This window comes from Rhinopithecus roxellana, chromosome 4 (assembly GCF_007565055.1).
Source record: "Rhinopithecus roxellana isolate Shanxi Qingling chromosome 4, ASM756505v1, whole genome shotgun sequence".
In the NCBI taxonomy this organism is placed as follows: Eukaryota; Metazoa; Chordata; class Mammalia; order Primates; family Cercopithecidae; genus Rhinopithecus; species Rhinopithecus roxellana.
The window spans coordinates 126265251-126288716 of record NC_044552.1 but is presented as its reverse complement, the minus strand read 5'-3'; the positions used below and the strand labels follow the sequence as shown (position 1 = coordinate 126288716).

Sequence of the window (23466 nt, the reverse complement as noted above, 5' to 3'; positions counted from 1 at the left end):
ATATAGCACACTGATGGGTCTTGACTTTTTATCCAGTTTGCCAGTCTGTGTCTTTTAATTGGGTCATTTAGCCCATTTACATTTAAGGTTAATATTGTTATGTGTGAATCTGATCCTGTCATCATGATGCTAGTTGGTTCTTTTGCCCATTAGTTGATGCAGTTTCTTTTTTTTTTTTTTTTTTTTTTTGAGACGGAGTCTCGCTCTGTCGCCCAGGCTGGAGTGCAATGGCCGGATCTCAGCTCACTGCAAACTCCGCCCCCCGGGTTTACACCATTCTCCTGCCTCAGCCTCCCAAGTAGCTGGGACTACAGGCGCCTGCCACCTCGCCCGGCTAGTTTTTTTGTATTTTTTTAGTAGAGACGGGGTTTCACCGTATTAGCCAGGATGGTCTCGATCTCCTGACCTCTTGATCCGCCCGTCTCGGCCTCCCAAAGTGCTGGGATTACAGGCTTGAGCCACCGCGCCGGGCCGATGCAGTTTCTTTATCATGTCATTGGTCTTTATATTTTGGTTTGTTTTTGCAGTGGCTGGTACCAGTTTTTCCTTTCCATTTTTAGTGCTTCCTTAAGGAGCTCTTGTAAGGCAGGCCCAGTGGTGACAAAACCCCTCAGCATTTGCTTGTCTGTAAAGGATTTTATTTCTCCTCCACTTATGAAGCTTAGTTTGGCTGGATATGAAATTTTGGGTTGAAAATTCTTTTCTTTAATAATGTTGGATATTGGCCCCCACTCTCTTCTGGCTTGTAGGGTTTCTGCAGAGAGATCTGCTGTTAGTCTAATGGGCTTCCCTTTGTGGGTAACCTGACCTTTCTCTCTGGCTGCCCTTAACATTTTTTCCTTCATTTCAACCCTGGTGAGTCTGACAACAATGTGTTTTGGGTTGCTCTTCTTGAGGGGTATCTTAGTGGTGTTCTCTGTATTTCCTGAATTTGCATGTTGGCCTGTCTTGCTAGGTTAGGGAAGTTCTCCTGGATAATATCCAGAAGTGTGTTTTCCAACTTGGTTCCATTCTCTCTGTCACTTTCAGGTACACCAATCAATCGTATGTTTGCTCTTTTCATGTAGTCACATATTTCTTGGAGGCTTTGTTCATTCATTTTCAGTCTTTTTTCTCTAATCTTTTCTTCATGCCTTATTTCAGTAAGTTGATCTTCAATCTTTGATATCCTTTCTTCCACTTGATCGATTCCACTATCAATACTTGATGTATACTTGACGAAGTTCTCGTGCATTGTTTTTCAGCTCCGTCAAGTCATTTATGTTCCTCTCTAAACTGGTTATTCTAGTTAGCAGTTCCTGTAACCTTTTATCAAGTTTCTTAGCTTCCGTGTGTTGGGTTAGAATATACTCCTTTAGCTCAGATGAGTTTGTTATTACCCACCTTCTGAAGCTGTCATCAATCTCATTTTCTGTCCATTTGTGTGCCTTTGTTGGAAAGAAGTTGCTATCATTTGGAGGAGAAGAAAAATTATGATTTTTGGAATTTTCAGTGTTTTTGCACTGGTTTTTCCTCATCTTCGTGGATTTATCTACCTTTGATCTTTGAGGCTGATGACCTTTGGATGGGGTTTTTGTGTGGGAGTCCTTTATGTTGACATTGATGTTGCTGCTTTCTGTTTGTTAGTTTTTCTTCTAACAGGCCCTTCTTCTGCAGGTCTGCTAGTTTGCTGGAGGTCCACTCCAGATTCTATTTGCCTGGGTATCACCAGTGGAGGCTGCAGAGCAGCAAAGATCACTGCCTGCTCCTTCCTCTGGAAGCTTCGTCCCAGAGGGGCACTGGCCAGATGCCAACCAGAGCTCTCCTGTATGAGGTGTCTGTCAACCCCTGTTGGGAGGACTCTCCCAGTCAGGAGGCACGGGGTTCAGGGACCCACTTGAAGAGGCAGTCTGTCCCTTAGCAGAGCTGGTGCACTGTGCTGGGAGAATCCCTCTTGCCAGAATCAGCTGCTCTCTTCAGAGCCAGCAGGCAGGAAGGATTAAATCCACTGAAGCTGCGCCCATAACTGCCCCTTCCCCCAGGTGCTCTGTCCCATGCAGATGGGGGTAATGTCTGTAAGCCCTTGGCTCGGGATGTTACCTTTCCTTCAGAGACGCCCTGCCCAGTGAGGAGGAATCTAGAGAAGCAGTCTGGCCACAGCCACTTTGCTGTGCCCAGCCCAGACCTCCCAGCCTCCTTAGCACTGTCAGGGGAAAACTGCCTACTAAAGCAGGACCCACTGAGCAAGACCACTTGGCACCCTGGCTTCAGCCCCTTTTCCAGGGGACTGAACAGTTCTGTCTCACTGGGGTTCCAGGCGCCACTGGGGTATGAAAAAAATCCTCCTGCAGCTAGCTCAGTGTCTGCCCAAAGAGCCACCCAGTTTTGTGCTTGAAACCCAGGGCCCTGGTGGTGTAGGCATACGAAGGAATCTCCTGATCTGCAGATTGCAAAACCTGTGGGAAAAGTGTAGTAACCCAGCCAGGTAGCACAGTCTCTCATGGCTTCCTTTGGCTCGGGGAAGGAGGTCCTCGGCTCCTTGCACTTCCCAGGTGAAGCAATGCCTCACCCTGCTTCTGTTTGCCCTCTGTGCGTTGGACCCATTGCCTAACCAGTACCAATGAGATGAACTGGGTACCTCAGTTGGAAATGCAGAAATTACCCACCTTCTGCGTTGGTCTGTCCAGGAGCTAGCTGCCGACCGGAGCTGTTCCTATTCGACCATCTGGGTCCCTCTCACAAAGTGATTTTTAAGAACATAAAATATTTCAAAATAAATATGATTCTATCTTACAATTTTAGTTTGTAATTAGAATTTTGCAAAGTTTCTAAAATGTTTCACCACTAAATTTAGGGCACCTTTCAGCTGTCTTGTCTTTTTGTCAAAGAACAGTTATAGAATTGTGTTATCTTAACTGACCTATCATTTTGAAAGCCTCACTGAAAATTAGAATAAGATATTTAAAGTACATACTTTCATCCAAGTTTTGCATTATGCATGATGCTGGGATGAGTGGTTTACAAAATATATTTAAAATATTCCTATCCTATGGATCTTATAACTAGCACTAATAAAACTGAAGTGACTCAGTGCTTTGCCCTTTTATTATCAAATAAATACACCAGATGAAAAAGAAAATAGAATATTTACACCAAGTACTTTCACTAATATAAACATGTTTGTGGTGAAGAGTTAGGATTTACATATTCATATGGGGTTAAGATAGAAACAGAATTGGGAAGATAAGAGATTTCACTTTCATATTTGGTAGTTCAGACATCCTTCTTAAAAAGTTCAATCTACTTTGATAGCAAGGGAAATTTTTGTTTCTGAGGATATTTCGGTGCTCTGAGGTAGAAAAGGAATATGTACAGGATCTCAGACAACTGGAATTCCCATGATCTCCCAGCTGCTGAGGGAAGAATCTCCAGGCCCTCCCAGGGACCCTCAGCCTGGAGCTCCTGACAGCCACTTCTGGGTTGGGTGGAAAGGCTTCAGGAGCAGCAGGGAAGGGAAAGCCATGATGGAGTTTTGTATCCATGCATGTGGGTTCTTTCCTGAAACCTGAGACCGGAGGCTACCTAACTCAAACAATGTGAGTATTAAAAAACTTCCTGTAGCAATAAGAGCATCAAAAACATAAGATGCATTTTAGGATAAGAGCAAAAAAAAAAAAAAAATCATTCAAGGACTCAGAACTTAAGGGTTTTTGCACGTTTTTGAAGGTTGTAAAAAGACAAACTGGACATGAGATGTTCAGTAATTGCTTTGGGAATTCTTTTCTTGGAAATACCATGCTCATTGTTAGCCATGCAAAACAGACTTGGTTCTTGACTATACTTCAAATTTTAAAAAGTTATCTCATTTTGTTTTAATTATTTTAAACACTATTATTTATTATTCCTTAATCAATATATCAATCCATCAAGTTCAGAACATTTACTAATTCAATCTTACTTTTATCTGGACAAGTTTAATTTCATCAAATCTTATATCAGCAAGAGATTTCCTTGTTTGGCCTCTTCGGTGTCCAAATTTACACTTATTTCTAATCACTTGCTCATCATCTTCTATGGGTCTTCGAACATATTTAAAGCGATCTTTGAGGGCTCGTTTCCATAAAAACTGTAAAATAACACAACAGGCCAATTAATCTTCAAGGAGATTGAGATAATCCTATATAAACAATACACCTATACAACAACAATACATACCTATCATCTTTGGGCTTGAAATTATTTTCACATCATAGTAATAGAAATAATATGTATCTATCCTTCCTTTTACCCTCACAGCAATCTTGTGACACTGCTACAGAAATTATAAACCCTAAGTTATAGGTAAGAAGACAAAGTCACAGAAATAGAAATCTTTTTCCAGTGTCGTATGGTTATAGAGTAAATATATCAGTTCTTGAACCTAGATTTTCTAATTCCCAAAAGTGATACTTTCCACTAGACTCTGCTGTCTCCACAGCCAACTCCATTTTTCTAGTGGGTTCTAGAAAAGACCTGATAGTGGCTTATGGATTGATGCATTTTCTTTAAAAATAATTTTCTGTCACCTTTTGAAATTTGTTTTGGTGAGTACTATTGGCATTCACTCCCTAAGTATCTGCGGCACCTCTACTGTTTCAAACACAAAGACCAAGTCCCCACTCTGGGAGGGAGAAGGGTGTAGGTGGACCTCACTTTCAGTGTAGCAGAGGGATGAGTGATTTTAATATAGAGTGGAAACTATTATAATAGGGGAAGATACATCATTCATTTACATTGTGTTAGGAGATCATAAAAGCCTTCCTGTAGGAAGTTCTTGAATCTAAACTGAGGCTTAGGTCTTAGGGTCAGGTAACTGCATGAAGGGATGGAGATAGCATCAGGGAATGCCAGTTGGGTGGATGCTCAGACATTCCAGGAGGATGAAGCTGCATGTGCAATGGAATGGAGGGAGAGCTAGTGCCCTTTGGAGAACTACCAAGAGTTGTGCGAGGCTGGAGCACAGAGCTCAAGATGAGGGAATGATAGAGGATGGGGTAAAAAGTAAGGTGGGAGAGAGGAGCCAGCCCAATCATCAAGGGCCATGGTCACCCCATTAAGGAGCCTCAATGTAATCCTGAACCAGATCTTAAATCTGTCTCTGTAGACAGGTATATTAGAACCTCATAGGAACTTTTGCCCTTGGTCTTTCCTCTAAAGCAATGGTTCTCAAATTTTAGCCTGAATCAATTCCTGGAGGACCTGTTAGAGCACAGGTTGCTGAGCCCCACTCTCAGCGTCTCTGATTTTGAGGTCAGGGGTAGGCTGAGAGTGTGCATTTCTTGCAAGCTCCCATGCGATGCTGCTGCTTGCTACTGCTCGAGACTACATAGATGCTGGTTCGGGAGATTGGAATGGAATCCAGATGTCTGTATTTTTAAAGCTCTATAGAGAATTCATCAGAACAGCCAGGTTAGGAAGTATTCCTAGGCCATGTTGAGTTGGGAGAGTGAATGGTCAGATCTGAGCTCTGGAAGGATCTATCTGGCATGTGGAGTTTTTTGTGAGACCAGAGAGATGGACAACACCTAGGAAGCACCCCTGGACTTCTTCCTCAATATGCCAACATCTCTTCCACTGCTGGGCCTTCAGTTTGGGCCTGGAAAGCTTTATCCCTCTTTTCCCACACCTAGCTAGTATGTAGTTGACCCTTGCTTTGCCTTCAGGTCTCAGCTCAGCCTGTGCTTCATGGAAGCCTCCTCTGGCCTCTGTAACAGCTTGGCGTTGGAGCTCCCCTTTCTTCACTGGCACTTACCACAGTGGTAATCTACCCTCATCTATGTGATACTTTGTCTGTTTTTATTTCTACTTCTTTTTTTTCTTTTCTTTTCCTTTGTCTTCCTTCCTTCCTTCCTTCCTTCCTTCCTTCCTTCCTTCCTTCCTTCCTTCCTTCCTTCCTTCCTTCCTTCCCTCCCTCCCTCCCTCCCTCCCTCCCTTCCTCCCTTCCTCCCTCCCTCTAGGCTATAAGCACACAAAGAAAGACTCATGCCTGCTTTGCCCACTACCAAGTCCAGCATAGTGCTTCATGCATTCTGGAAACTATAAATGTTTGATACCTTGTGTCAATACTCTACGAAGCAGGAGATGCAGGTGTCAACAGGACAGACCAGAAGCAAGACTCTGAGTCTTGGCAGTGCTTAGCTGGTAACTAACTCACTGCATGAGTGGTGACCCACCACTTCTTCTTCTTTTAATTTTTTTTTTTTTTTTTTGAGACAGAGTTTCACTCTTGTTGCTCAGGCTGGAGTGCAATGGCACAATCTCGGCTCACTGCAACCTCTACTTCCTGGACTCAAGCTATTCTCTTGCCTCAGCCTCCTGAGTAGCTGAGATTACAGACATGTGCCACCACGCTCAGCTAATTTTTTGTATTTTTAGTAGAGACGAGGTTTCTCCATGTTGGTCAGGCTGGTCTCGAACTCCCGACCTCAGGTGACCCACCCATCTCGGCCTTCCAAAGTGCTGGGATTACAAGCATGAGCTGCCACACCCGGCTGGCCAACCCTTCTTGAAGTCAGTGACTTAGGGCTGCTTCTGCTGCTCATCTCCCCTGCAATGTCATGTGCTTGAATAGATCCCCACAGTAAGTGCAGGGAAGGAAAAAAAAAAAACCCTTGCAGGCATATGGGCCTGTGTTTCCCTCTGAGCCCTGGCCATGAGAGAGAGTGGTAAGTCACTGAGTGGCTTTGGGCATGTTTTTTTTTGTTTTTTTTTTTTGTTTGTTTGTTTGTTTTGTTTTTTTGTTTTGAGATGGAGTCTGGCTCTGTTGCCCAGGCTGGAGTGCAGTGGCCGGATCTCAGCTCACTGCAAGCTCCGCCTCCTGGACTTAACGGCATTCTTCTGCCTCAGCCTCTGGAGTAGCTGCGACTACAGGCTCCCGCCACCTCGCCTGGCTAGTTTTTTTGTATTTTTTTTAGTAGAGACGGGGTTTCAACGTGTTAGCCAGGATGGTCGCAATCTCCTGACCTTGTGATCCGCCCATCTCGGACTCCCAAAGTGCTGGGATTACAGGCTTGAGCCACCGTGCCCGGCCTGGGCATGTTTTCTAAGCTCTATTTCCTCACAGGTCAATGGGAATGCCACCGAAATAACATTAGCCAAATGTTTGGCACTTCGATTTTGCTATTCCTGGTTATATGGTTTGTAAGTCCCAATAAGAGTAATCCCTGAATGCACCATAGCCTAAATTGGGAAGACTGCAGGTCCAAGTAGCTAGCCTGAATATATATTAGCCAAGTAACCTCTCTTAATTTCAGTTTCTTCAACTATAAAACAGAAAAATAAGATCTGTCCTATTAACTGTACTGGCTTTTTGGGTGACTCAAGTGAGTAGCTACTCATTGAATATATCTGCAAACTCAAGCGCTATTTGTAAAGTCCTTCAACAGCCCTAGTAAGAAAGGCAGTGGTTGAGGGCTGGAGTATGGCTGCAGCTGATTAAGCTCCCGGGTATGCATGAGTCAGAGATGCCTTATCACCTCCCACAGGCGTGCTTGTGAGCTTGGATTTACCATTGCTGTTTTACAACAGAACAGACAAAAAGAACGGCTTGTATTTTTCTTAGCCATGAAATATGAACTAGTGCAAGTACAGTACATTTTTTTTCCACCTGTTTCCCACAGCTCTGAAGGGTTTCTAAACATGCTGAACCTGGTGGGAGGTATTACAGCAATCAACGACTAGGACATTTTAAAATTGCCAATTTCTTCTTTCTAGGCTCTCCTGTCTCTCTTTATTAACTGTCTGATAGGAACAGAAAAAGGACAAATCAAATACAATCTTCCACATGAGTATTCAATCAATGAGTATTTACTGAGAATCTGCTATACGTCTGACACCGTGAGTTACTTACACAGATGCCTCAGGTAGGCAGACTCAGTAGGAAATATTTGTGTTACAGAATAATCATCCCTCTCCTCCACGTTTCCAGCTAGAGAGGGTGTAGAAAGTTCTATATGAAGACAGCTCTCCGTCAACCACTCTGAAATAAAAAATGACCCTGAAATTGCAGACCTCCTGTTGTGACATATGAAGCAGTCCACAGCATCACCAGCAGACCTTTGCACATGCAAACGCAGAATGTGGACCACCTTACAGTCCACAGCATCACCAGCAGACCTTTGCACATGCAAACGCAGAATGTGGACCACCTTACAGTCCACAGCATCACCAGCAGACCTTTGCACATGCAAACGCAGAATGTGGACCACCTTACAGTCCACAGCATCACCAGCAGACCTTTGCACATGCAAACGCAGAATGTGGATCACCTTACATGGCAACTGGACTAGACTTGTCCAAAAAGCAAATATGCAGAAAAATAAAAAAGGGTTTGGAGAGACTGTCTAGGCAAAAAGAAATTAAAGAGACATAATAACCAATGCAATGCATAATACTCAATTAGATATTATGGCAAAAAATTATTTTTAAAATATTTTTGAAAAATTGGAGAAATGTGAATATGGATAGTATATATTATGTAATTATTGCTAATTTTCTTGGGTATAAAAATGGTATTGTGGTTATATAAGAGATTGTCCTTATTCTTTTTTTTTTTTTTTTTTTTTTTTTTTTGGAGATGAAGTCTTGCTCTTGTGCCCCAGGCTAGAGTGCGATGGCCCTATCTCGGCTCACTGTAATCTCCACCTCCTGGGTTGAAGTGATTCTCTTGCCTCAGCGTCCTGTGTAGCTGGGAATACAGTAGCTGCCACCATGCCCAGCTAATTTTTGTGTTTTTAGTAGAGACAGCGTTTCACCATGTTGGCCAGGCTGGTCTCGAACTCCTGACCTCAGGTGATCTGCCTGCCTTGGCCTCCCAAAGTGCTGGGATTATAGGTGTGAGCCACCACACCCAGCCAAAAATTTTTCAAAATAAAGAGTTAAAAATAAACTTAGCCCTAAAAATAACCAAGTTTGTGCACTCTTTTTCTTTCTCCACCCCTGCCTCCCATTAATGTTCTCTGAAATTTTGTACATTTTCCACTGTAACATTAGAAACACAACCTCATACACATTTGCAGGGAGAATTTGGGTAAACATCCATCCAGGCACCAGATGCAAATCTGAGCTCTAATCTGCTAAGCAATTTTGCACATGTCTCTTTATCAGTTAACCGGTCTTTAGTGAATGTCACTGGGAACAGATGTGGATAAAATGCACACAAGAGCAAAGAAAGCAGTATTTGTTAGTTTGCATGTGTCTCACTTTGATAACCATGAAACTAAAGGTCAAAAGGTATTAGATCAATATGGATTTGCTTATGTATATGCAAAGATTCTCTAGAAGGACTCTAATAACATTGGTTACTTCTGGGGAGGAAAATCAGGTGGCTGGAGAAGCAAGGGCAGGTGGAAAACTTTTCTATTTATACCCTTTTGTAGTTTTTGAATTTTGAACTATATAAATATGTAATTTATTCAAACAATAAATGTAAATTAAAACACACACACACACAAGTTCTATCCTGGCTAACACGGTGAAACTCCGTCTCTACTAAAAAATACGAAAAATTAGCCAGGCGTGGTGGCAGGCACCTGTAGTCCCAGCTACTCAGGAGGTTAAGGCAGGAGAATGTCATGAACCCAGGAGGCAGAGCTTGCAGTGAGCCGAGATCGCGCCACTGCATTCCAGCCTGGGCGACAGAGCAAAACCCCATCTCAAAAAAACAAAACAAAACAAAACAAAACACAAGTTCTATACACAGTAACACTGATTAGATATTAAGTTGGTAGATGTATTTCGAGTCTGGAAGAAATGCTGAGACTCAGTTTTGTCAGCCATATTGACATGATTGTCAGTGTTGGGGCGCCAGGTTTGTTTACTCAGTTTTGTCAGCCATATTGACATGATTGTCAGTGTTGGGGCGCCAGGTTTGTTTACTCAGTTTTGTCAGCCATATTGACATGATTGTCAGTGTTGGGGCGGCGCCTTGAGCCTAGTTAACAAGTTGACCCCGGACCCAACCGATAATGTTATCTATAGATTTCAGATGTTGTATAGACAAGCATTGTGAAAGTCCCTGTCTTGTTCTTTTTCTGTTCTAAATTACTAGTGCTTGCCATATATCTCTCAAACTTCCTGAGCCCAGTATAAACATATCCCTCCATATATCTCTCAACTTACTGGGCTCATCCCACTACATGTCTCCCCACCATATATCTCTCAATTCAAAGACTACCATATATCTCAACTTTAGAAAGACACCACCTGGAAAGTCCCCGATAAGAGCACAGTCGTTTGTGAGAGCACGGGAACCAATAAAAAAACTGCTAAATGTATAGACTTAAAATGTTAACCAATTGTAATGCTGTAACCTAGAGAATTCCCTCGTTCCTCTGCAACTTTACAAGTCCTGTTTACATTAGGCTATAAAAGGCAAGCGCACGCATTGTTCAGGGCCCTCTTGTATGTTGCAAAACGGAGGGACCAAGTTCGAACTTGCATTAAAGATCCTTGCCGCTTGGCTTTGACTCTGGTCTCTGGTGGTCTTCTTCGGGGAATAAAAGGTCTGGGCATAACAAAGGATGTCATCCTAGAAGCAAGAATACCTGAATTCTAATCTTGGCTTCAATAATTACTGTTTTTCCAGACATGGTATACAACATCTTTCCTCAGTCTGAGTGGCGAAAAAAACCTTTATTGGCCTCTCCCATTGAGAAAATTCTGTGATTCTCTCCATATATAATGAACCTTTTCTTAAAAATACAAAAAAAGAAGGAAGGAAGGAAGGAAGGAAAGAAGGAAAGGAGGGAGGGAGGGGTAAATACAAATAAGGAAGGAAGGAAAGAAGGAAGGAAGGAAGAAAGAGGGATGGAAGCAAGGAAAGGAGGAAGGGAGGGAGGGAGGAAAGAAGGAAGGAAGGAAGGAAGGAAGGAAGGAAGGAAGGAAGGAAGGAAGGAAGGAAGGAAGGAAGGAAGGAAGGAGGATGGGAGGAGGGGAGGGAGGGAGGAAACAGTCTTAAAATGTCCTTATATTCATAGATATTGGCATTTATCCTTTGTTGTTCTTGGAATTAATTGCTGAAATTCCATGTCCTTAAGAAAGCACAGTGGCCAGGTGCGGTGGTTCACGCCTGTAATCCCAGCACTTTGGGAGGCCGAGGTGGGCAGATCATGAGGTCAGGAGATCGAGACCATCCTGGCTAACACAGTGAAACCCTGTCTCTACTACAAAATTTCAAAAAATTAGCCGGGCGCGGTGGTGGGCGCCTGTAGTCCCAGCTACTCAGGAAGCTGAGGCAGGAGAATGGCGTGAACCCGGGAGGCAGAGCTTGCAGTGAGCTGAGATCACGCCACTGCACTCCAGCCTGGGAGACAGTGAGACTCTGTCTCAAAAAAAAAAAAAAAAAAAAAAAAAAAAAAAAAGAAAGCACAGCAGAAAAATATCTTTTCTTTTTTTTTTTCTTTTTTTTTTTTTTTTGAGACAGAATCTGGCTCTGTCGCCCAGGCTGGAGTGCAGTGGCCAGATCTCAGCTCACTGCAAGCTCCGCCTCCCGGGTTTACGCCATTCTCCTGCCTCAGCCTCCCGAGTAGCTGGGACTACAGGCGCCCGCCACCTCGCCCGGCTAGTTTTCTGTATTTTTTAGTAGAGACGGTCTCGATCTCCTGACCCCGTGATCCGCCCGTCTCGGCCTCCCAAAGTGCTGGGATTACAGGCTTGAGCCACCGCACCCGGCCAGAAAAATATCTTTTCACAAACATCTGGGACAGTAAAGTACAAAAAGACATCTGTCTTCTTTAGATATGACTACCAACGTGTATGCACATGACATAGATACAGGAAATAACACAGTCTTTTATGTATGCATAGCTATAGCTCTTTGCAATTGTTCCTTAACTCATATAGTTACAGCATCATAAATCAATTTTTTATTAACTATTCTTAGGTACAGTTCAATAGTGTTAATTATATTCACATTGTTGTGCAATGAAGACACTGGTCTTTGAAATCCAGGAGATAGGCAGGTTCAAACAGCAAAGTTTGTGTTGAAATGTCAGCGGCAGTGGTTCTCAGCCCTGGCTGTACATTAGAATAATTTTAGAAAATTTAAAAAATGTTAATGACAGTGTCCCATCCTCAAATTAATTCAACCTGAATCTCTAGGAATCCTAATGTGCAACCAGAGCTTAGAACTCCTGCCCCAGAGAATTGCTCGAACCCGGGAGGCAGAGGTTGCAGTAAGCTGAGATCACGCCATTGTACTCCAGCCTGGGTGAGACAGCGAGACTCCGTCTCAAAAAACAAAACAAAACAAAAAAACAAAACAAAGAACTGCTGACCCAAAGTATCCTGGGGGTCTGTTTTTATCAGGACAGCAGAGATGTGACAGGGCCAGGTAAGGTTGGAGGCCCGGACCTCAAAGCCAGACAACAGCTCCACTGGGTCTGAGAAGGCAAGAAACACCTGATGACAGCTCTGAAGCAGGCGCAGCCATGTCTTTCTCTTTCTATGTGTCACATCTCCTAAAGACCCTTCCTAACCCTTAAAACCCTTAAGACTCTAAAGTGAACAGCTCGGTTAATTTTAGCAACTTTATATGCTTGTGCAGCCATAATCACTGTCCATTTTGGCCACCCTCAACCCTAGGCAACTCTTGATCAGCTCTGTTACACTGAGCTTCCAGTTTTGAGAGGGCAGCAATATGATGATGGAGAGAGACAAAGAAGACAAAGAAACACAGGGCAGAGAGAGACCAAGAAGTTATAAAAAAGGGAAGACAAGGAGACAGACAAAGAGAGAGAGAGAGAGAGTGCGTCAAGTCAAGAAAGAAGCGTAGACTAACAGAAAGTGAAAGACAGAAACAAAGTTGGAGAGAGACCAAAGAGACAAAAAAAAGAGTCAGAAAAACAGAAACAGATAGACCTAGATACATAGAATGGGAGAGAGAGAGAGAGACATCAAGAAAAGATGGATGAAGCATAAAATTACTGGGCAACACAAGCCTATTATTTTAAGATAGTCTGAAATTAACAGAATGGTGCCAGGTGGTCACTTACAAAGCCACAGCCGTCCTCATCCAGGAAAGGGTGGGCCTGCAGCAGGGCATTAACTACGTCATTGTACTGCTGGGTGCTGGGGTACCTGTTCACCAAAACAAGGAGGATATGTTTCACTTCAAGCAGCCCACATTCCTTCCTTTAAGATGAGTCTAAATTACACTCATTTTTCTTCACATTTTTCTACACAACAAAAAGAGATTTAAATATGGGGCAATTTGGGACCTATTACCAATATGTCATCCACAATCTGAAGAGAGTTGATTCCACGTGAATTCTACTCTATTCCGAAACAGACCCTTTCCCAAACCAGCAAGCCTCTCTTGCTGTCACTCACAGTGAGCCTTCCAGATACTTAGTCATGTCAGCCTGGAGAAACTCAATGATCCTTATCCTCATGCTGTGATCCGGGCACTTCTGCTCTGCTAACATGCATTTGACATCATAGGGAAACTCTGGTAAAACATAGGACTTCGTCCATTGTAATGCTTTGCTTCTAGCTAGAATATGTTTCACATTTCTTCTGTGAAATAAAAACACACAAAGAATGAAATTCTATTCCAAATATATGCAATTTATTAATTTGCTACATCCTGAGAACTTAGGAAATAAACAACTTTCCCGAGACCCAAATATATGGAAGTCATCAAGCTACCTTCCATCCATTCATCCATCCACAAATGTCTGAAGGCTCATTAAGTGTCTTTGTCCATTCACACAACACATATTTATTCTTTAGAAAAAGTCATAATAATATAGGCTTTAGAATAAAGCCTGAAGCCGAAATGCATACTAATTCATTTTTCTTAAAGAGAAAATGTAATGCATAGCTCAAAACGAGACAATATACTTAACAAAAAGAAAATACGTTGCAATTCAGCAAAGCAAATGAGGCCTACCATAAAGTCTTAGGACATGTTAAGAAAATTCTTCTAATTAATTTATTCTGCTGCTATTTATAATGAAATACAAGATCCACCTGATTTAGTTGGTCTTTGCCTATTTTGATAAGGTGAACTTAGTTTCTAAATTAAATATAAATAACAGATATTCCAGTTCCATCCAGATGAAATTTCTATGAAGGGCTACAGAAAACTATAACTACAGCTGGGCGTAGTGGCTCATGCCTGTAATCCCAGCACTTTGGGAGGCCGAGGCGGGCAGATCATGAGGTCAGTAGATCGAGACCATCCTGGCTAACACGGTGAAACCCCCTCTCTACTAAAGATAAAAGAAATCAGCCGGGTGTGGTGGCGTGCCTGTAGTCCCAGCTACTTGGGAGGGTGAGACAGGAGAATCGCTTGAACCCGGGAGGTGGAGGTTGCATTGAGCTGAGATCACGCCACTGCACTCCAGCTTGGGCGACAGAGTGAGACTCGGTCTCAAAAAAAAAGAAAAAAAAAGAAAAAACTATAACTACAGAAGGCAGATCAGGAGTTGCCTGGGGCTGAACGTGGATAAAATGGGTAGTGATTATTTGTTGTACAAGCATATAAAGCTGCTAAAATTAACTGAGCTATTCACTTTATCTTTTACCATAATTTTTTTTGAGACAGAGTCTCACTCTGTTGCCAGGCTGGAGTGCTGTGGCACAATCTCGGCTCACTGCAACCTCCGCCTCCCGGGTTCAAGCGATTTCCCTGCCTCAGCCTCCTGAGTAGCTGGGACTACAGGCATGCACCACCACACCGGCTAATTTTTTGTATTTTAGTAGAGATGGGGTTTCACCATGTTGGCCAGGATGGTCTCGATCTCCTGACCTCGTGATCCGCCCACCTTGGCCTCCCAAAGTGCTGGGATTACAGGCATAAGCCACTGTGTCCAGCCAATTTTTTTTTTTTTTTTTTTTAGACAGAGTCTTGCTCTGCCATCCAGGCTGGTGTGTAGGGGTGCAATCACAGCTCACTGCAGCCTTGACCTCCTGGTCTCGAGCAATCTTCCCACTTCAGCCTCCCGAATAGCTGGGACTACAGGCATGTGCCACCATGCCCAGCTAATTTTTTTTTATTTTTTGTGGAGGTGGGGTCTCATTTTGTTGCCCAGTTTCATCTAGAACTCTAGGCTCAACCAATCCTCTTGCTGTAGCTTCCCACAGTGGCGGGATGACAGGCATGAGCCAACACAGCCAGTCTCTTGTTCACTTTAAATGGGTGAACTTTATGCTAATGTAAATGAAACATCAGTAAGGCTGTTTATAACATTATCAGAACAGCATTCAAGCCTTAAAGTTAGTGACTGACCACTGAGTGTGCAAAATGAAGACTCTGTAATAGTAATAAAGTGTCCAACCAACATTGAATCAAAGGCACTACGTAGCTCTTAATCCATTTATAAATAGGATTGATTGTGGTGGAAGTAAAGAAACAGAAGCAAGCCAAGTAGAAGACAACAGGAAGATTTCCTAAGTTGGCGTAAGTAGGTTAATTTTCAGATAGCCATGGAACCCAAAATGCAGATGAATTTTGAAAGGCTAGGGTTCTTTTAGCATTTTCGGTCATCCTTTATAAGAATGCACACGGCCGGGCGCGGTGGCTCAAGCCTGTAATCCCAGCACTTTGGGAGGCCGAGACGGGCGGATCATGAGGTCAGGAGATCGAGACCATCCTGGCTAATACGGTGAAACCCCGTCTCTACTAAAAAATACAAAAAACTAGCCGGGCGATGAGGCGGGCGCCTGTAGTCCCAGCTACTCGGGAGGCTGAGACAGGAGAATGGCGTGAACCCGGGAGGCGGAGCTTGCAGTGAGCTGAGATCCGGCCACTGCACTCCAGCCTGGGCGGCAGAGCAAGACTCCGTCTCAAAAAAAAAAAAAAAAAAAAAAAAAAAAAAAAAAAAAGAATGCACAAGCCATAATGCGATCTGGAGAATCAAGCACGCAGGAGAAAGCACTCTCACATCCCTTTTTATGATAAGCTCCCTTTCCTTTTTTCCCCCTTTGGCGGTCCCTACTATATCAGTGGTGAAATTATGTCCTGGCTAAGCTAAGCACACCAATAACTTAATACTTAACTAAATACCACAACAGGAAATTTCCAGATTTGAATCTCTGCTGTAGCCCAATCTGTTTTCCAGTATGTTTCTCTTTCATTTTGTTCATTCATTCAACCAGCATTTATTGGGGGTCTACTAAACGCCAATTACTCTTTCACAATCCTCATTTTCTTCCATATTCTATTACTTTGTTTCTTTCTCCCATGGCCAAATTATCCCTCCTGTATCTACTGAGACCAAGGAATATAAAGTAATGGCCAGTTTTGTTGGATGTCTTTTGTGTGTTCCTGGGATTTGTGTGTGTGTGTGTGTGTGTGTGTGTGTTTTTTTTTTTTTTTTTTTTTTTGAGACTGAGTCTTGCTTTGTCGCCCAGGCTGGAGTGCAGTGGTGCCATCTCAGCTCACTGCAACCTCCGCCTCCGGGGTTCAAGCGATTCTCCTGCCTCAGCCTCCTGAGTAGCTGGGACTACAGGCGCCCACCACCACGCCCGGCTAATTTTTTGTATTTTTAATAGAGACAGGGTTTCACCGTGTTGGCCGGGATGGTCTCAGTCTCCTGACCTAGTGATCCGCCCACCTTGGCCTCCCAAAGCGCTGGGATTACACGTGTGAGCCCCCGTGCCCAGCCCTTCCTAGCATTTTTTAAAAGTGATGTAACTTGGCAGGTGTTAAGCTGGTTTCAGTAATCTTAGCATCTATCTCTTTTTTCCCAGTAATTTTCAAGCAGCTAAATTAGCTGCCTGCCAGGTCCAGGTTTTGAAGTTGTTATGTTACTTAGTACCACCTCAACAGATAAGTTCAATGTTCCAGTGTTATAAAATAAAGCTCGTTACGCTGTCTTTTTATTCTACATACTTTCCCCCCTTTTCTTTTCAGTATCAGGGCGGAGACTATACTGCATGGTATTATTTCTCTCAAACATCCAGAATGTAGCTAGATGCATAAAGGATCCAAGAATACAGATACTCCATCTTGCTCTAAATAGAGTAATGTATTAGGAAAGATCAGAAGCATCAAATTTTCGTTTTCTTTACATTAAAACAATGTAAGAAGATATTCTGGAATTGACTAAAAACCAACCCATGCCACCTAATGCCGGTCAAAATGAGTATTACACACGAAAAGTGATTCATCAGAAATTAAAAATACATTCCAATTTGCAAGTAGATAACTGCAGGCAAAATCATTTCTCATCTGTAAAATTATATTTGCACTGGATTAAAAAAAGCTTTATTGTGGGGTTAAGATTATTCATAATATTTTTATTAAGCTAGAGTTGGGCAGAACACCAAAATAAGTCAGCCAAAAGTAAGGGCAGGGAGCAGACAGCAGTTCAACGCAAAGGCCGGTTTTATTACTGTTCCCACCTCAGAACCAGGCTTTTTGACAAAATCAGCACCATAAAACAACAGATATCTAGCTCAAGGTATCTCAATCCTGGGTGCATGGTAAAATCAACCAGGAAGCTTTTAAAACATGTTAATGCCTACAATTGGCCCCTGGCTAACTGATTCAGAGTTCACTGCTTACTAAACTCTCAGCTTATGCATAGAGCTTATATTTGTAATAAAATAAAACTTACAATAAAGTTAAGACAACACATTTGATAATTGGCCATATCATTACTGTATTCGGTGTTAATTTAAAAAATGATTAGATGGTGTTTTCATGAAAAAGCTAATTGACTCTCCAACATTTTCTAACTTTAGTAAGAGTGAAAAAATATCCAATTCTTACCCTACTTCCAAAGAACATACGGTATACTCTGATGAGGCTCACACAGGGTAGGAAAGACGGCTCTGTTAAGAATGGGCTCAGGTGAGCACCAGCTCTCTAAAGAAAAATCTGAATGCACAGAACAGCAGTTGGTAGGGAGCAGAAGAAACACAGATGTTACATGAGGGCGGGGACTGTTTGTTTAATCTCCAGTGTATATAACATTGCTTAGCAGAGTTGATAATACAGTGATTTTTTGTTGAAAGAATAAACCAGACATCTGAAAGAAGTAGCTATCTAAGCAGGGCTGAATTTGATTTGGTCTGGGCAGAGATATGGACACTTCACTGGTCTGTGATTGTATTCATTACCCCGTAGATTTGGCTACCCATTTATGCTCTAGGCAGGTCTTTCAAATCACTTTCATTCTGCTTTTCCTTAACCGCTCTTACCTGACTCTCTTCCCAATCACCTCACCTGGACTGCTTCCTCAAAAGTCAATAATAATTTCCTAATTGGCAAATGCAGGGCCTTTTGACCACAGCCTTTTATAAGACCTTTGTAACTGCATTTAGTGCTATTGACCACTTCCTCACACCCCTTTTCTTCCTTATTTTCCTGCCTTTCTTCCGATCTCTCTGACAACTTGTTTATTTGCTGATTTATACCTCCTTTACTTTCTGTGAGAATTTGCACATGGCTGGGTTCCTGCCCCCTTAATCCTTTGTATTGCTCTCTGCTTTCTTCCTCAGAGAACTCACCCAGCCCCATGACCTCAGTTCTGAGCTCTACGTTGATAGATTGTAAATCTATCATCAATAATCTGTTCTCCATGCTCCATCTTCGATCTCCAACAACAACTTGTACATTGTTTATCTTGTACTCAACAAATCCAAAAATAATTAATAATCTTTAAAAAAACAAACAAACAAAAAACCAAAAACTAGGCTCTCATGTTCTAGGAACTGAACTGTGTTCCTTTCAAATTCTGTATGTTGAAGCCCTAACCTCCAATGTGACTGTACTTGGAGATAGACCTTTAAGGAAGTAATTTATTTAAATGAAATCATAAGGGTGGGCCCTGAGATGACGGGATTAGTATTCTTAAAAGATCTGTATGCCATGTGAGGTCAGAGAGAAAATGTAGCTATCTGCAAGTGAAAAAGAGGGTCCTCAACAGAAATGGAAAAGGTCAGTGCCTTGATCTCAGGCTTACAGCCTCTAGAACCACCAAAAAATAAATGTTTGTGTTTAGGTCACCAAGTCTATGGTATGTGTGGACTAACACAGAATTCCAATTTCCTTGTTTCTTTTACTGTACCCATTTCTCTTAGCAACTCAGGTTTAACATCGTGATGTCTCTTTTACCTTCATTTTTCACTCCTAAGTGTCATGAAATTTTCCCTACATTTTATCTCTGTATTTATTTACTTATATCCATGGTTCATACTACTACACTAATCTAAGTATTTGCTACTCAAATGTGGACTGCTTCGATAGTCTCCTAGCAGAGTTCTGCTGGAATGGCTTAATGAGCTCCCACTGGACCAGCTATCTCAGAAACATTAACCATAAACATTAAACACATTTTTAAAAAACTAACTGAAAACACTGAAAGGTGAAAAACAGAATGCAGGTCTTGAAAAGAAGCCTACACTTAGAACAAGAGGAAGACACTGGGACTTTGATGAGGTTCCCTTTTCATGGCTTTTGGCCTGGAGGCAGGCCTCACCCTGTGCTGCCAAAACTCGAATAAAAAACCCTGTACTACTTCTGGACTCAAAGACTTGGGGGCAGAATTTCAGGCAACCGCATATGTGGAAAAGAAGAGGAAAATCCCAGAAAAGAATGAACTAATGAGGGAAAACTCCACAATCTGTATATAAACTGTTCAAATCTCTGGATGATCCTGAACTACACACATGCATAACTGGACTAAAGATAAAAGAACTCAACAGATTTTAACCAACATCCAGGAGACTGAGTTTTCCACGTGAGTCCAACCAATTTTGCAGTTTCCTAGAACAAAATGTCAACACTGTTTGGGCGAACACAACAGATTCAAGAGACTCCACATTGTAACATTCATATTTAATCCAAAATTATGTAATATACAAAAAAAAAAAACCCAGAAAATGTAATCCATCCTCAAGAGTAAAGACAATCATTAGAATGTGATGCTAAGATGAACCAGATGTTGGCAAGGATTTTAAAGCAGCTATTCTAACAATGTTCAGTGAATTAAAGAAATATATGCCAGAATGACTGAAATGACAGGAAAATTTAGCAGAGAAATAGAAATTGTTTAAAAGAAACAAATAGAAATTTAGAAGAAAAAAATACAAAATTCGAAATTAAAAACTGTACTAGCTAGGAGTAATAGCAATGGAGATTTAGGAGGAAGTAGTCATTGAATTTGAAGACAGATCAACAGAAATGATCCAATCTGAAAAACATGGGGAAAAGAGATTAAAAAAAATAAGTAGCTCATTTTTTCTAATTTCAGGTCCTCACAATTTATGCCCCTATACAGCCATAAACCCTTTTCCTCTCTGATCCATCATCCAATTTAACATAAACACTGATTTAATCAGTGGAGGGGCCAGGTAGAACTGGCCAATGGCTTCCAGGGCTACTTTTGGAACCAAGACATAGTCCAAGGTCCAAGAAAAATAAGCCAGTCTTGCTTGACACCATAATCATGTCCAACTTCAAACACTATTCCTGGTACTGAAACATCACTGGGAACCAACGTGGAACTGTAACTTCAAATTTATAAGTCCCATAGTTTAAAGATCAAGTATATAGAAGACCTGCAAGTTCACATTCAGCACTTGACTATACTAGATATCTGCCTTCTGCACTATTTCAGATTTTCCAGTTGCCATAGGCATGATAATCTTCCTGTTTGCGGACAATGTAACCCATATATGTATTGAGCGACATGGGTGATTCAGGATTTCTCTATCCCCAGCAATTAGACACCGTGAGAGTTTACTATGCAGTCAGAGTTTACTATGTTAGTCTCTTTGACCAATAACATCTTCAGTATGTGGTCTCCCTGAAAGGAGAGTTACTGCTTCCTATTTCTGAGGGTAACCTGAGCCAGGCTCATTCCTTAATTATCATCTCTTTGGGTTCCTGGGGCTCCCCAGGAAGAGGAAAATAACTATGATTTGTTGACATATTTGGATGTAAATATTCACATTTGGAAAGAAAACTCTGAGTCCATTCTCTGTATTTAAATCCCTTTTGGAGCTACTCAGTATTTGGCAGTTATTTTATCCCCATGGAAAAAGTAAGCTCTTGAATTTTCAAACCAGAAAGCTTCAGCATTTCTTTTTGAATTGGAGGAAGCTTAAGAGTTTAAAACTGTTGCTTCCTTCCTTTTTTTTTTTTTTTTTTAAACAGAGCCACAGTTTCTTGCTTTGTTGAAATTGGTGCTTCCAATTTCATTGTCTTACATTTAAAGGAATTTTTTCTTTCTCTTTTTACTTCTACAAATAAAACAGGTGATAGGATTTTAAAATTCTATGAGAAAAATAAAATTCAATGGTCTGTAATTTCTTAAAATCCCAAATTTGAATTCTTCATATTTACTAATTAGGAGTTTTTGTACTCTCTTATTATCATCTACTATACACTGTGAATTATCAGATCCAGTCCAGACACAAGCCTTACTAAATCTCCAGAATGCACTATGCATGTGTTCGCAGTTGCTTCACTTACCTAGAATGCCCTCAGTTGCCCTCATTCTTCTAGGTTTATCTCAAGCCTTCTTCTTCATTGGGTTTTACTCACTGCCACACTCCTGCCACGCATGTGGTTCTCCTCATCTGAATCCCCAACCTGGCCTGGTCCAACGCTGGCCCCATGAGCACTCAACTGCATCTAGTCTCCTTATCTGTCTTGATTTTCCTATGTCCTTGTTGAATGAAATAGTTTGTGACAAAAATATTGGAAAGGTTTAGCAATGTTTGAAAAAGATAAAAAATATCAAAGATAACATTCTATGACTGATAAAGACAGTCTGTAGTTCTATAAACTTGTGTTTTCTTTTCTTTTTTAAGAGACAGAGTCTCTCTCTGTTATCCAGGCAGGAGTGCAGTGGCACAATCATGACTCACTGTAGCCTCAAAGTCCTGGGCGCAACGGGAGCGTCCCACCTTAGCCTCCTGAGTAGCTAGGACTACAAGCATGCACCACCACACCCAGCTAATTTTTAAAATTTGTTTTTGTAGAGATGAGGTCTTGCTGTGTTGCCCAGGCTAGTCTCAAACTCCTGGCCTCAAGTGATTCTCCTGCCCTGGCTTCCCAAAGTGTTGGAATTAGAGATGTGAACCACCACATCTAGCCTAAATTTGTGTTTTCAGACGTAAAATTGTCCCCTTTCAAAAAGGAGCTCTCTGTTATGCTAAAACAGCCCACTCATGACAAAGAAACCACTCACTAGCAAGGCACCAAGTCAAGTGGTGAGTGAAGAGAAGTGCCAGGTCACTAAGCCCATAAATTTGAGATACGAAAACCAGTGAGGCAGGCTAGAGAGGCAGATCTGGGGATTGAGGTGGAATCCTCTGGAAACACAAAAGGTATCTGAAAACTAGACTGTGACTGTGGAGAATTACAAAAAGGTCAAACACACCAAAAATAAACCCTCCAAAACCTGTTTTCTCAGCATCTCAACAGGCTTCAGTCGCACCCCATGTGGCTTTATGGGACCCAGGACAGAGTTCATATCACACTCAGCTGAACCCTGGTTGACCTTTAGAGTCATAGCTCATAAATCATCCCTGTTTTCCCAAATTTCAGGGCGCAAATTGTACCTTTCTCCAAGGGCACCCACTTGGAGACAATCTCCTGCTTTGAGGAACTGTGATACTTTCCTAGTCTTGTAAAATGGTATTGCTTTCTGGTCCTCCAGGTAGGAGAATAAAGGACGAGCAGAATCCTTTGCCGTGAAGAACACACATCCTGGCTACAGGGCTTGGTCTTTTCATCTCGAGTGCCACCTGCAGTACTATTAGTACTCCCACGCAGTGAAACTACGCTGCTCTCCAGGGACTGAACTGAAAGAAATTGTGTCCCACAAGCAGGTGTATTGTGGCATCCCATTTTTCATTTAATTCCTCTCTACATCCAAGACTGCAGACTTTATACACTAAAAATGGTATAGATTGGTTTATGTTATCAACTCTGAAGCTAAATGGCATGTGATCTCTGCAATATCCCAAACCTGAAATGTTTTGGAGACATAGAAGAGGAAGAAGCCAGTGGAGGCTTAGATATCTATTTAAAGAATTTGCTAGCCGGGCGCGGTGGCTCAAGCCTGTAATCCCAGCACTTTGGGAGGCCGAGACGGGCGGATCACAAGGTCAGGAGATCGAGACCATCCTGGCTAACCCGGTGAAACCCCGTCTCTACTAAAAAATACAAAAAAAAAAAAAAAAAAAAAAAAAAACTAGCCGGGCGAGATGGCGGGCGCCTGTAGTCCCAGCTACTCGGGAGATTGAGACAGGAGAATGGCATGAACCCGAAAGGCGGAGCTTGCAGTGAGCTGAGATCCAGCCACTGCACTCCAGCTTGGGCGACAGAGCGAGACCCCGTCTCAAAAAAAAAAAAAAAAAAAAAAAAAAAAAAAAAGAATTTGCTGTCATTTTATCCTAGGACAGAAGATATTATGGTGCACAGCCCTTCCAAACAGGGAACAAATTTTACCAAATTACAAATGAACCAGAAATTTTGCTTCTGAG

The 23466-nt window shown here is 42.1% G+C and overlaps 1 protein-coding gene across 6 annotated transcripts in view; it reads right to left on the bottom strand.

The window, feature by feature from the left end:
- The window catches only part of SAMD3 (sterile alpha motif domain containing 3), a 67513-nt gene that overhangs the window by 26642 nt on the left and 17405 nt on the right, over positions 1-23466 (bottom strand). For 4 of the 6 annotated variants that reach the window (XM_030929099.1, XM_030929105.1, XM_030929102.1 and 1 more), the window contains exons 5-7: positions 13348-13533; positions 13011-13095; positions 3938-4105 (exon numbers count right to left, since the gene is read on the bottom strand). In XM_030929099.1, coding sequence (XP_030784959.1) covers positions 3938-4105; positions 13011-13095; positions 13348-13533 — 439 coding nt within the window. The remainder of the gene's footprint in view (positions 1-3937; positions 4106-13010; positions 13096-13347; positions 13534-23466) is intronic. The other 2 variants (XM_030929101.1, XM_030929104.1) reach the window with 2 other exon arrangements.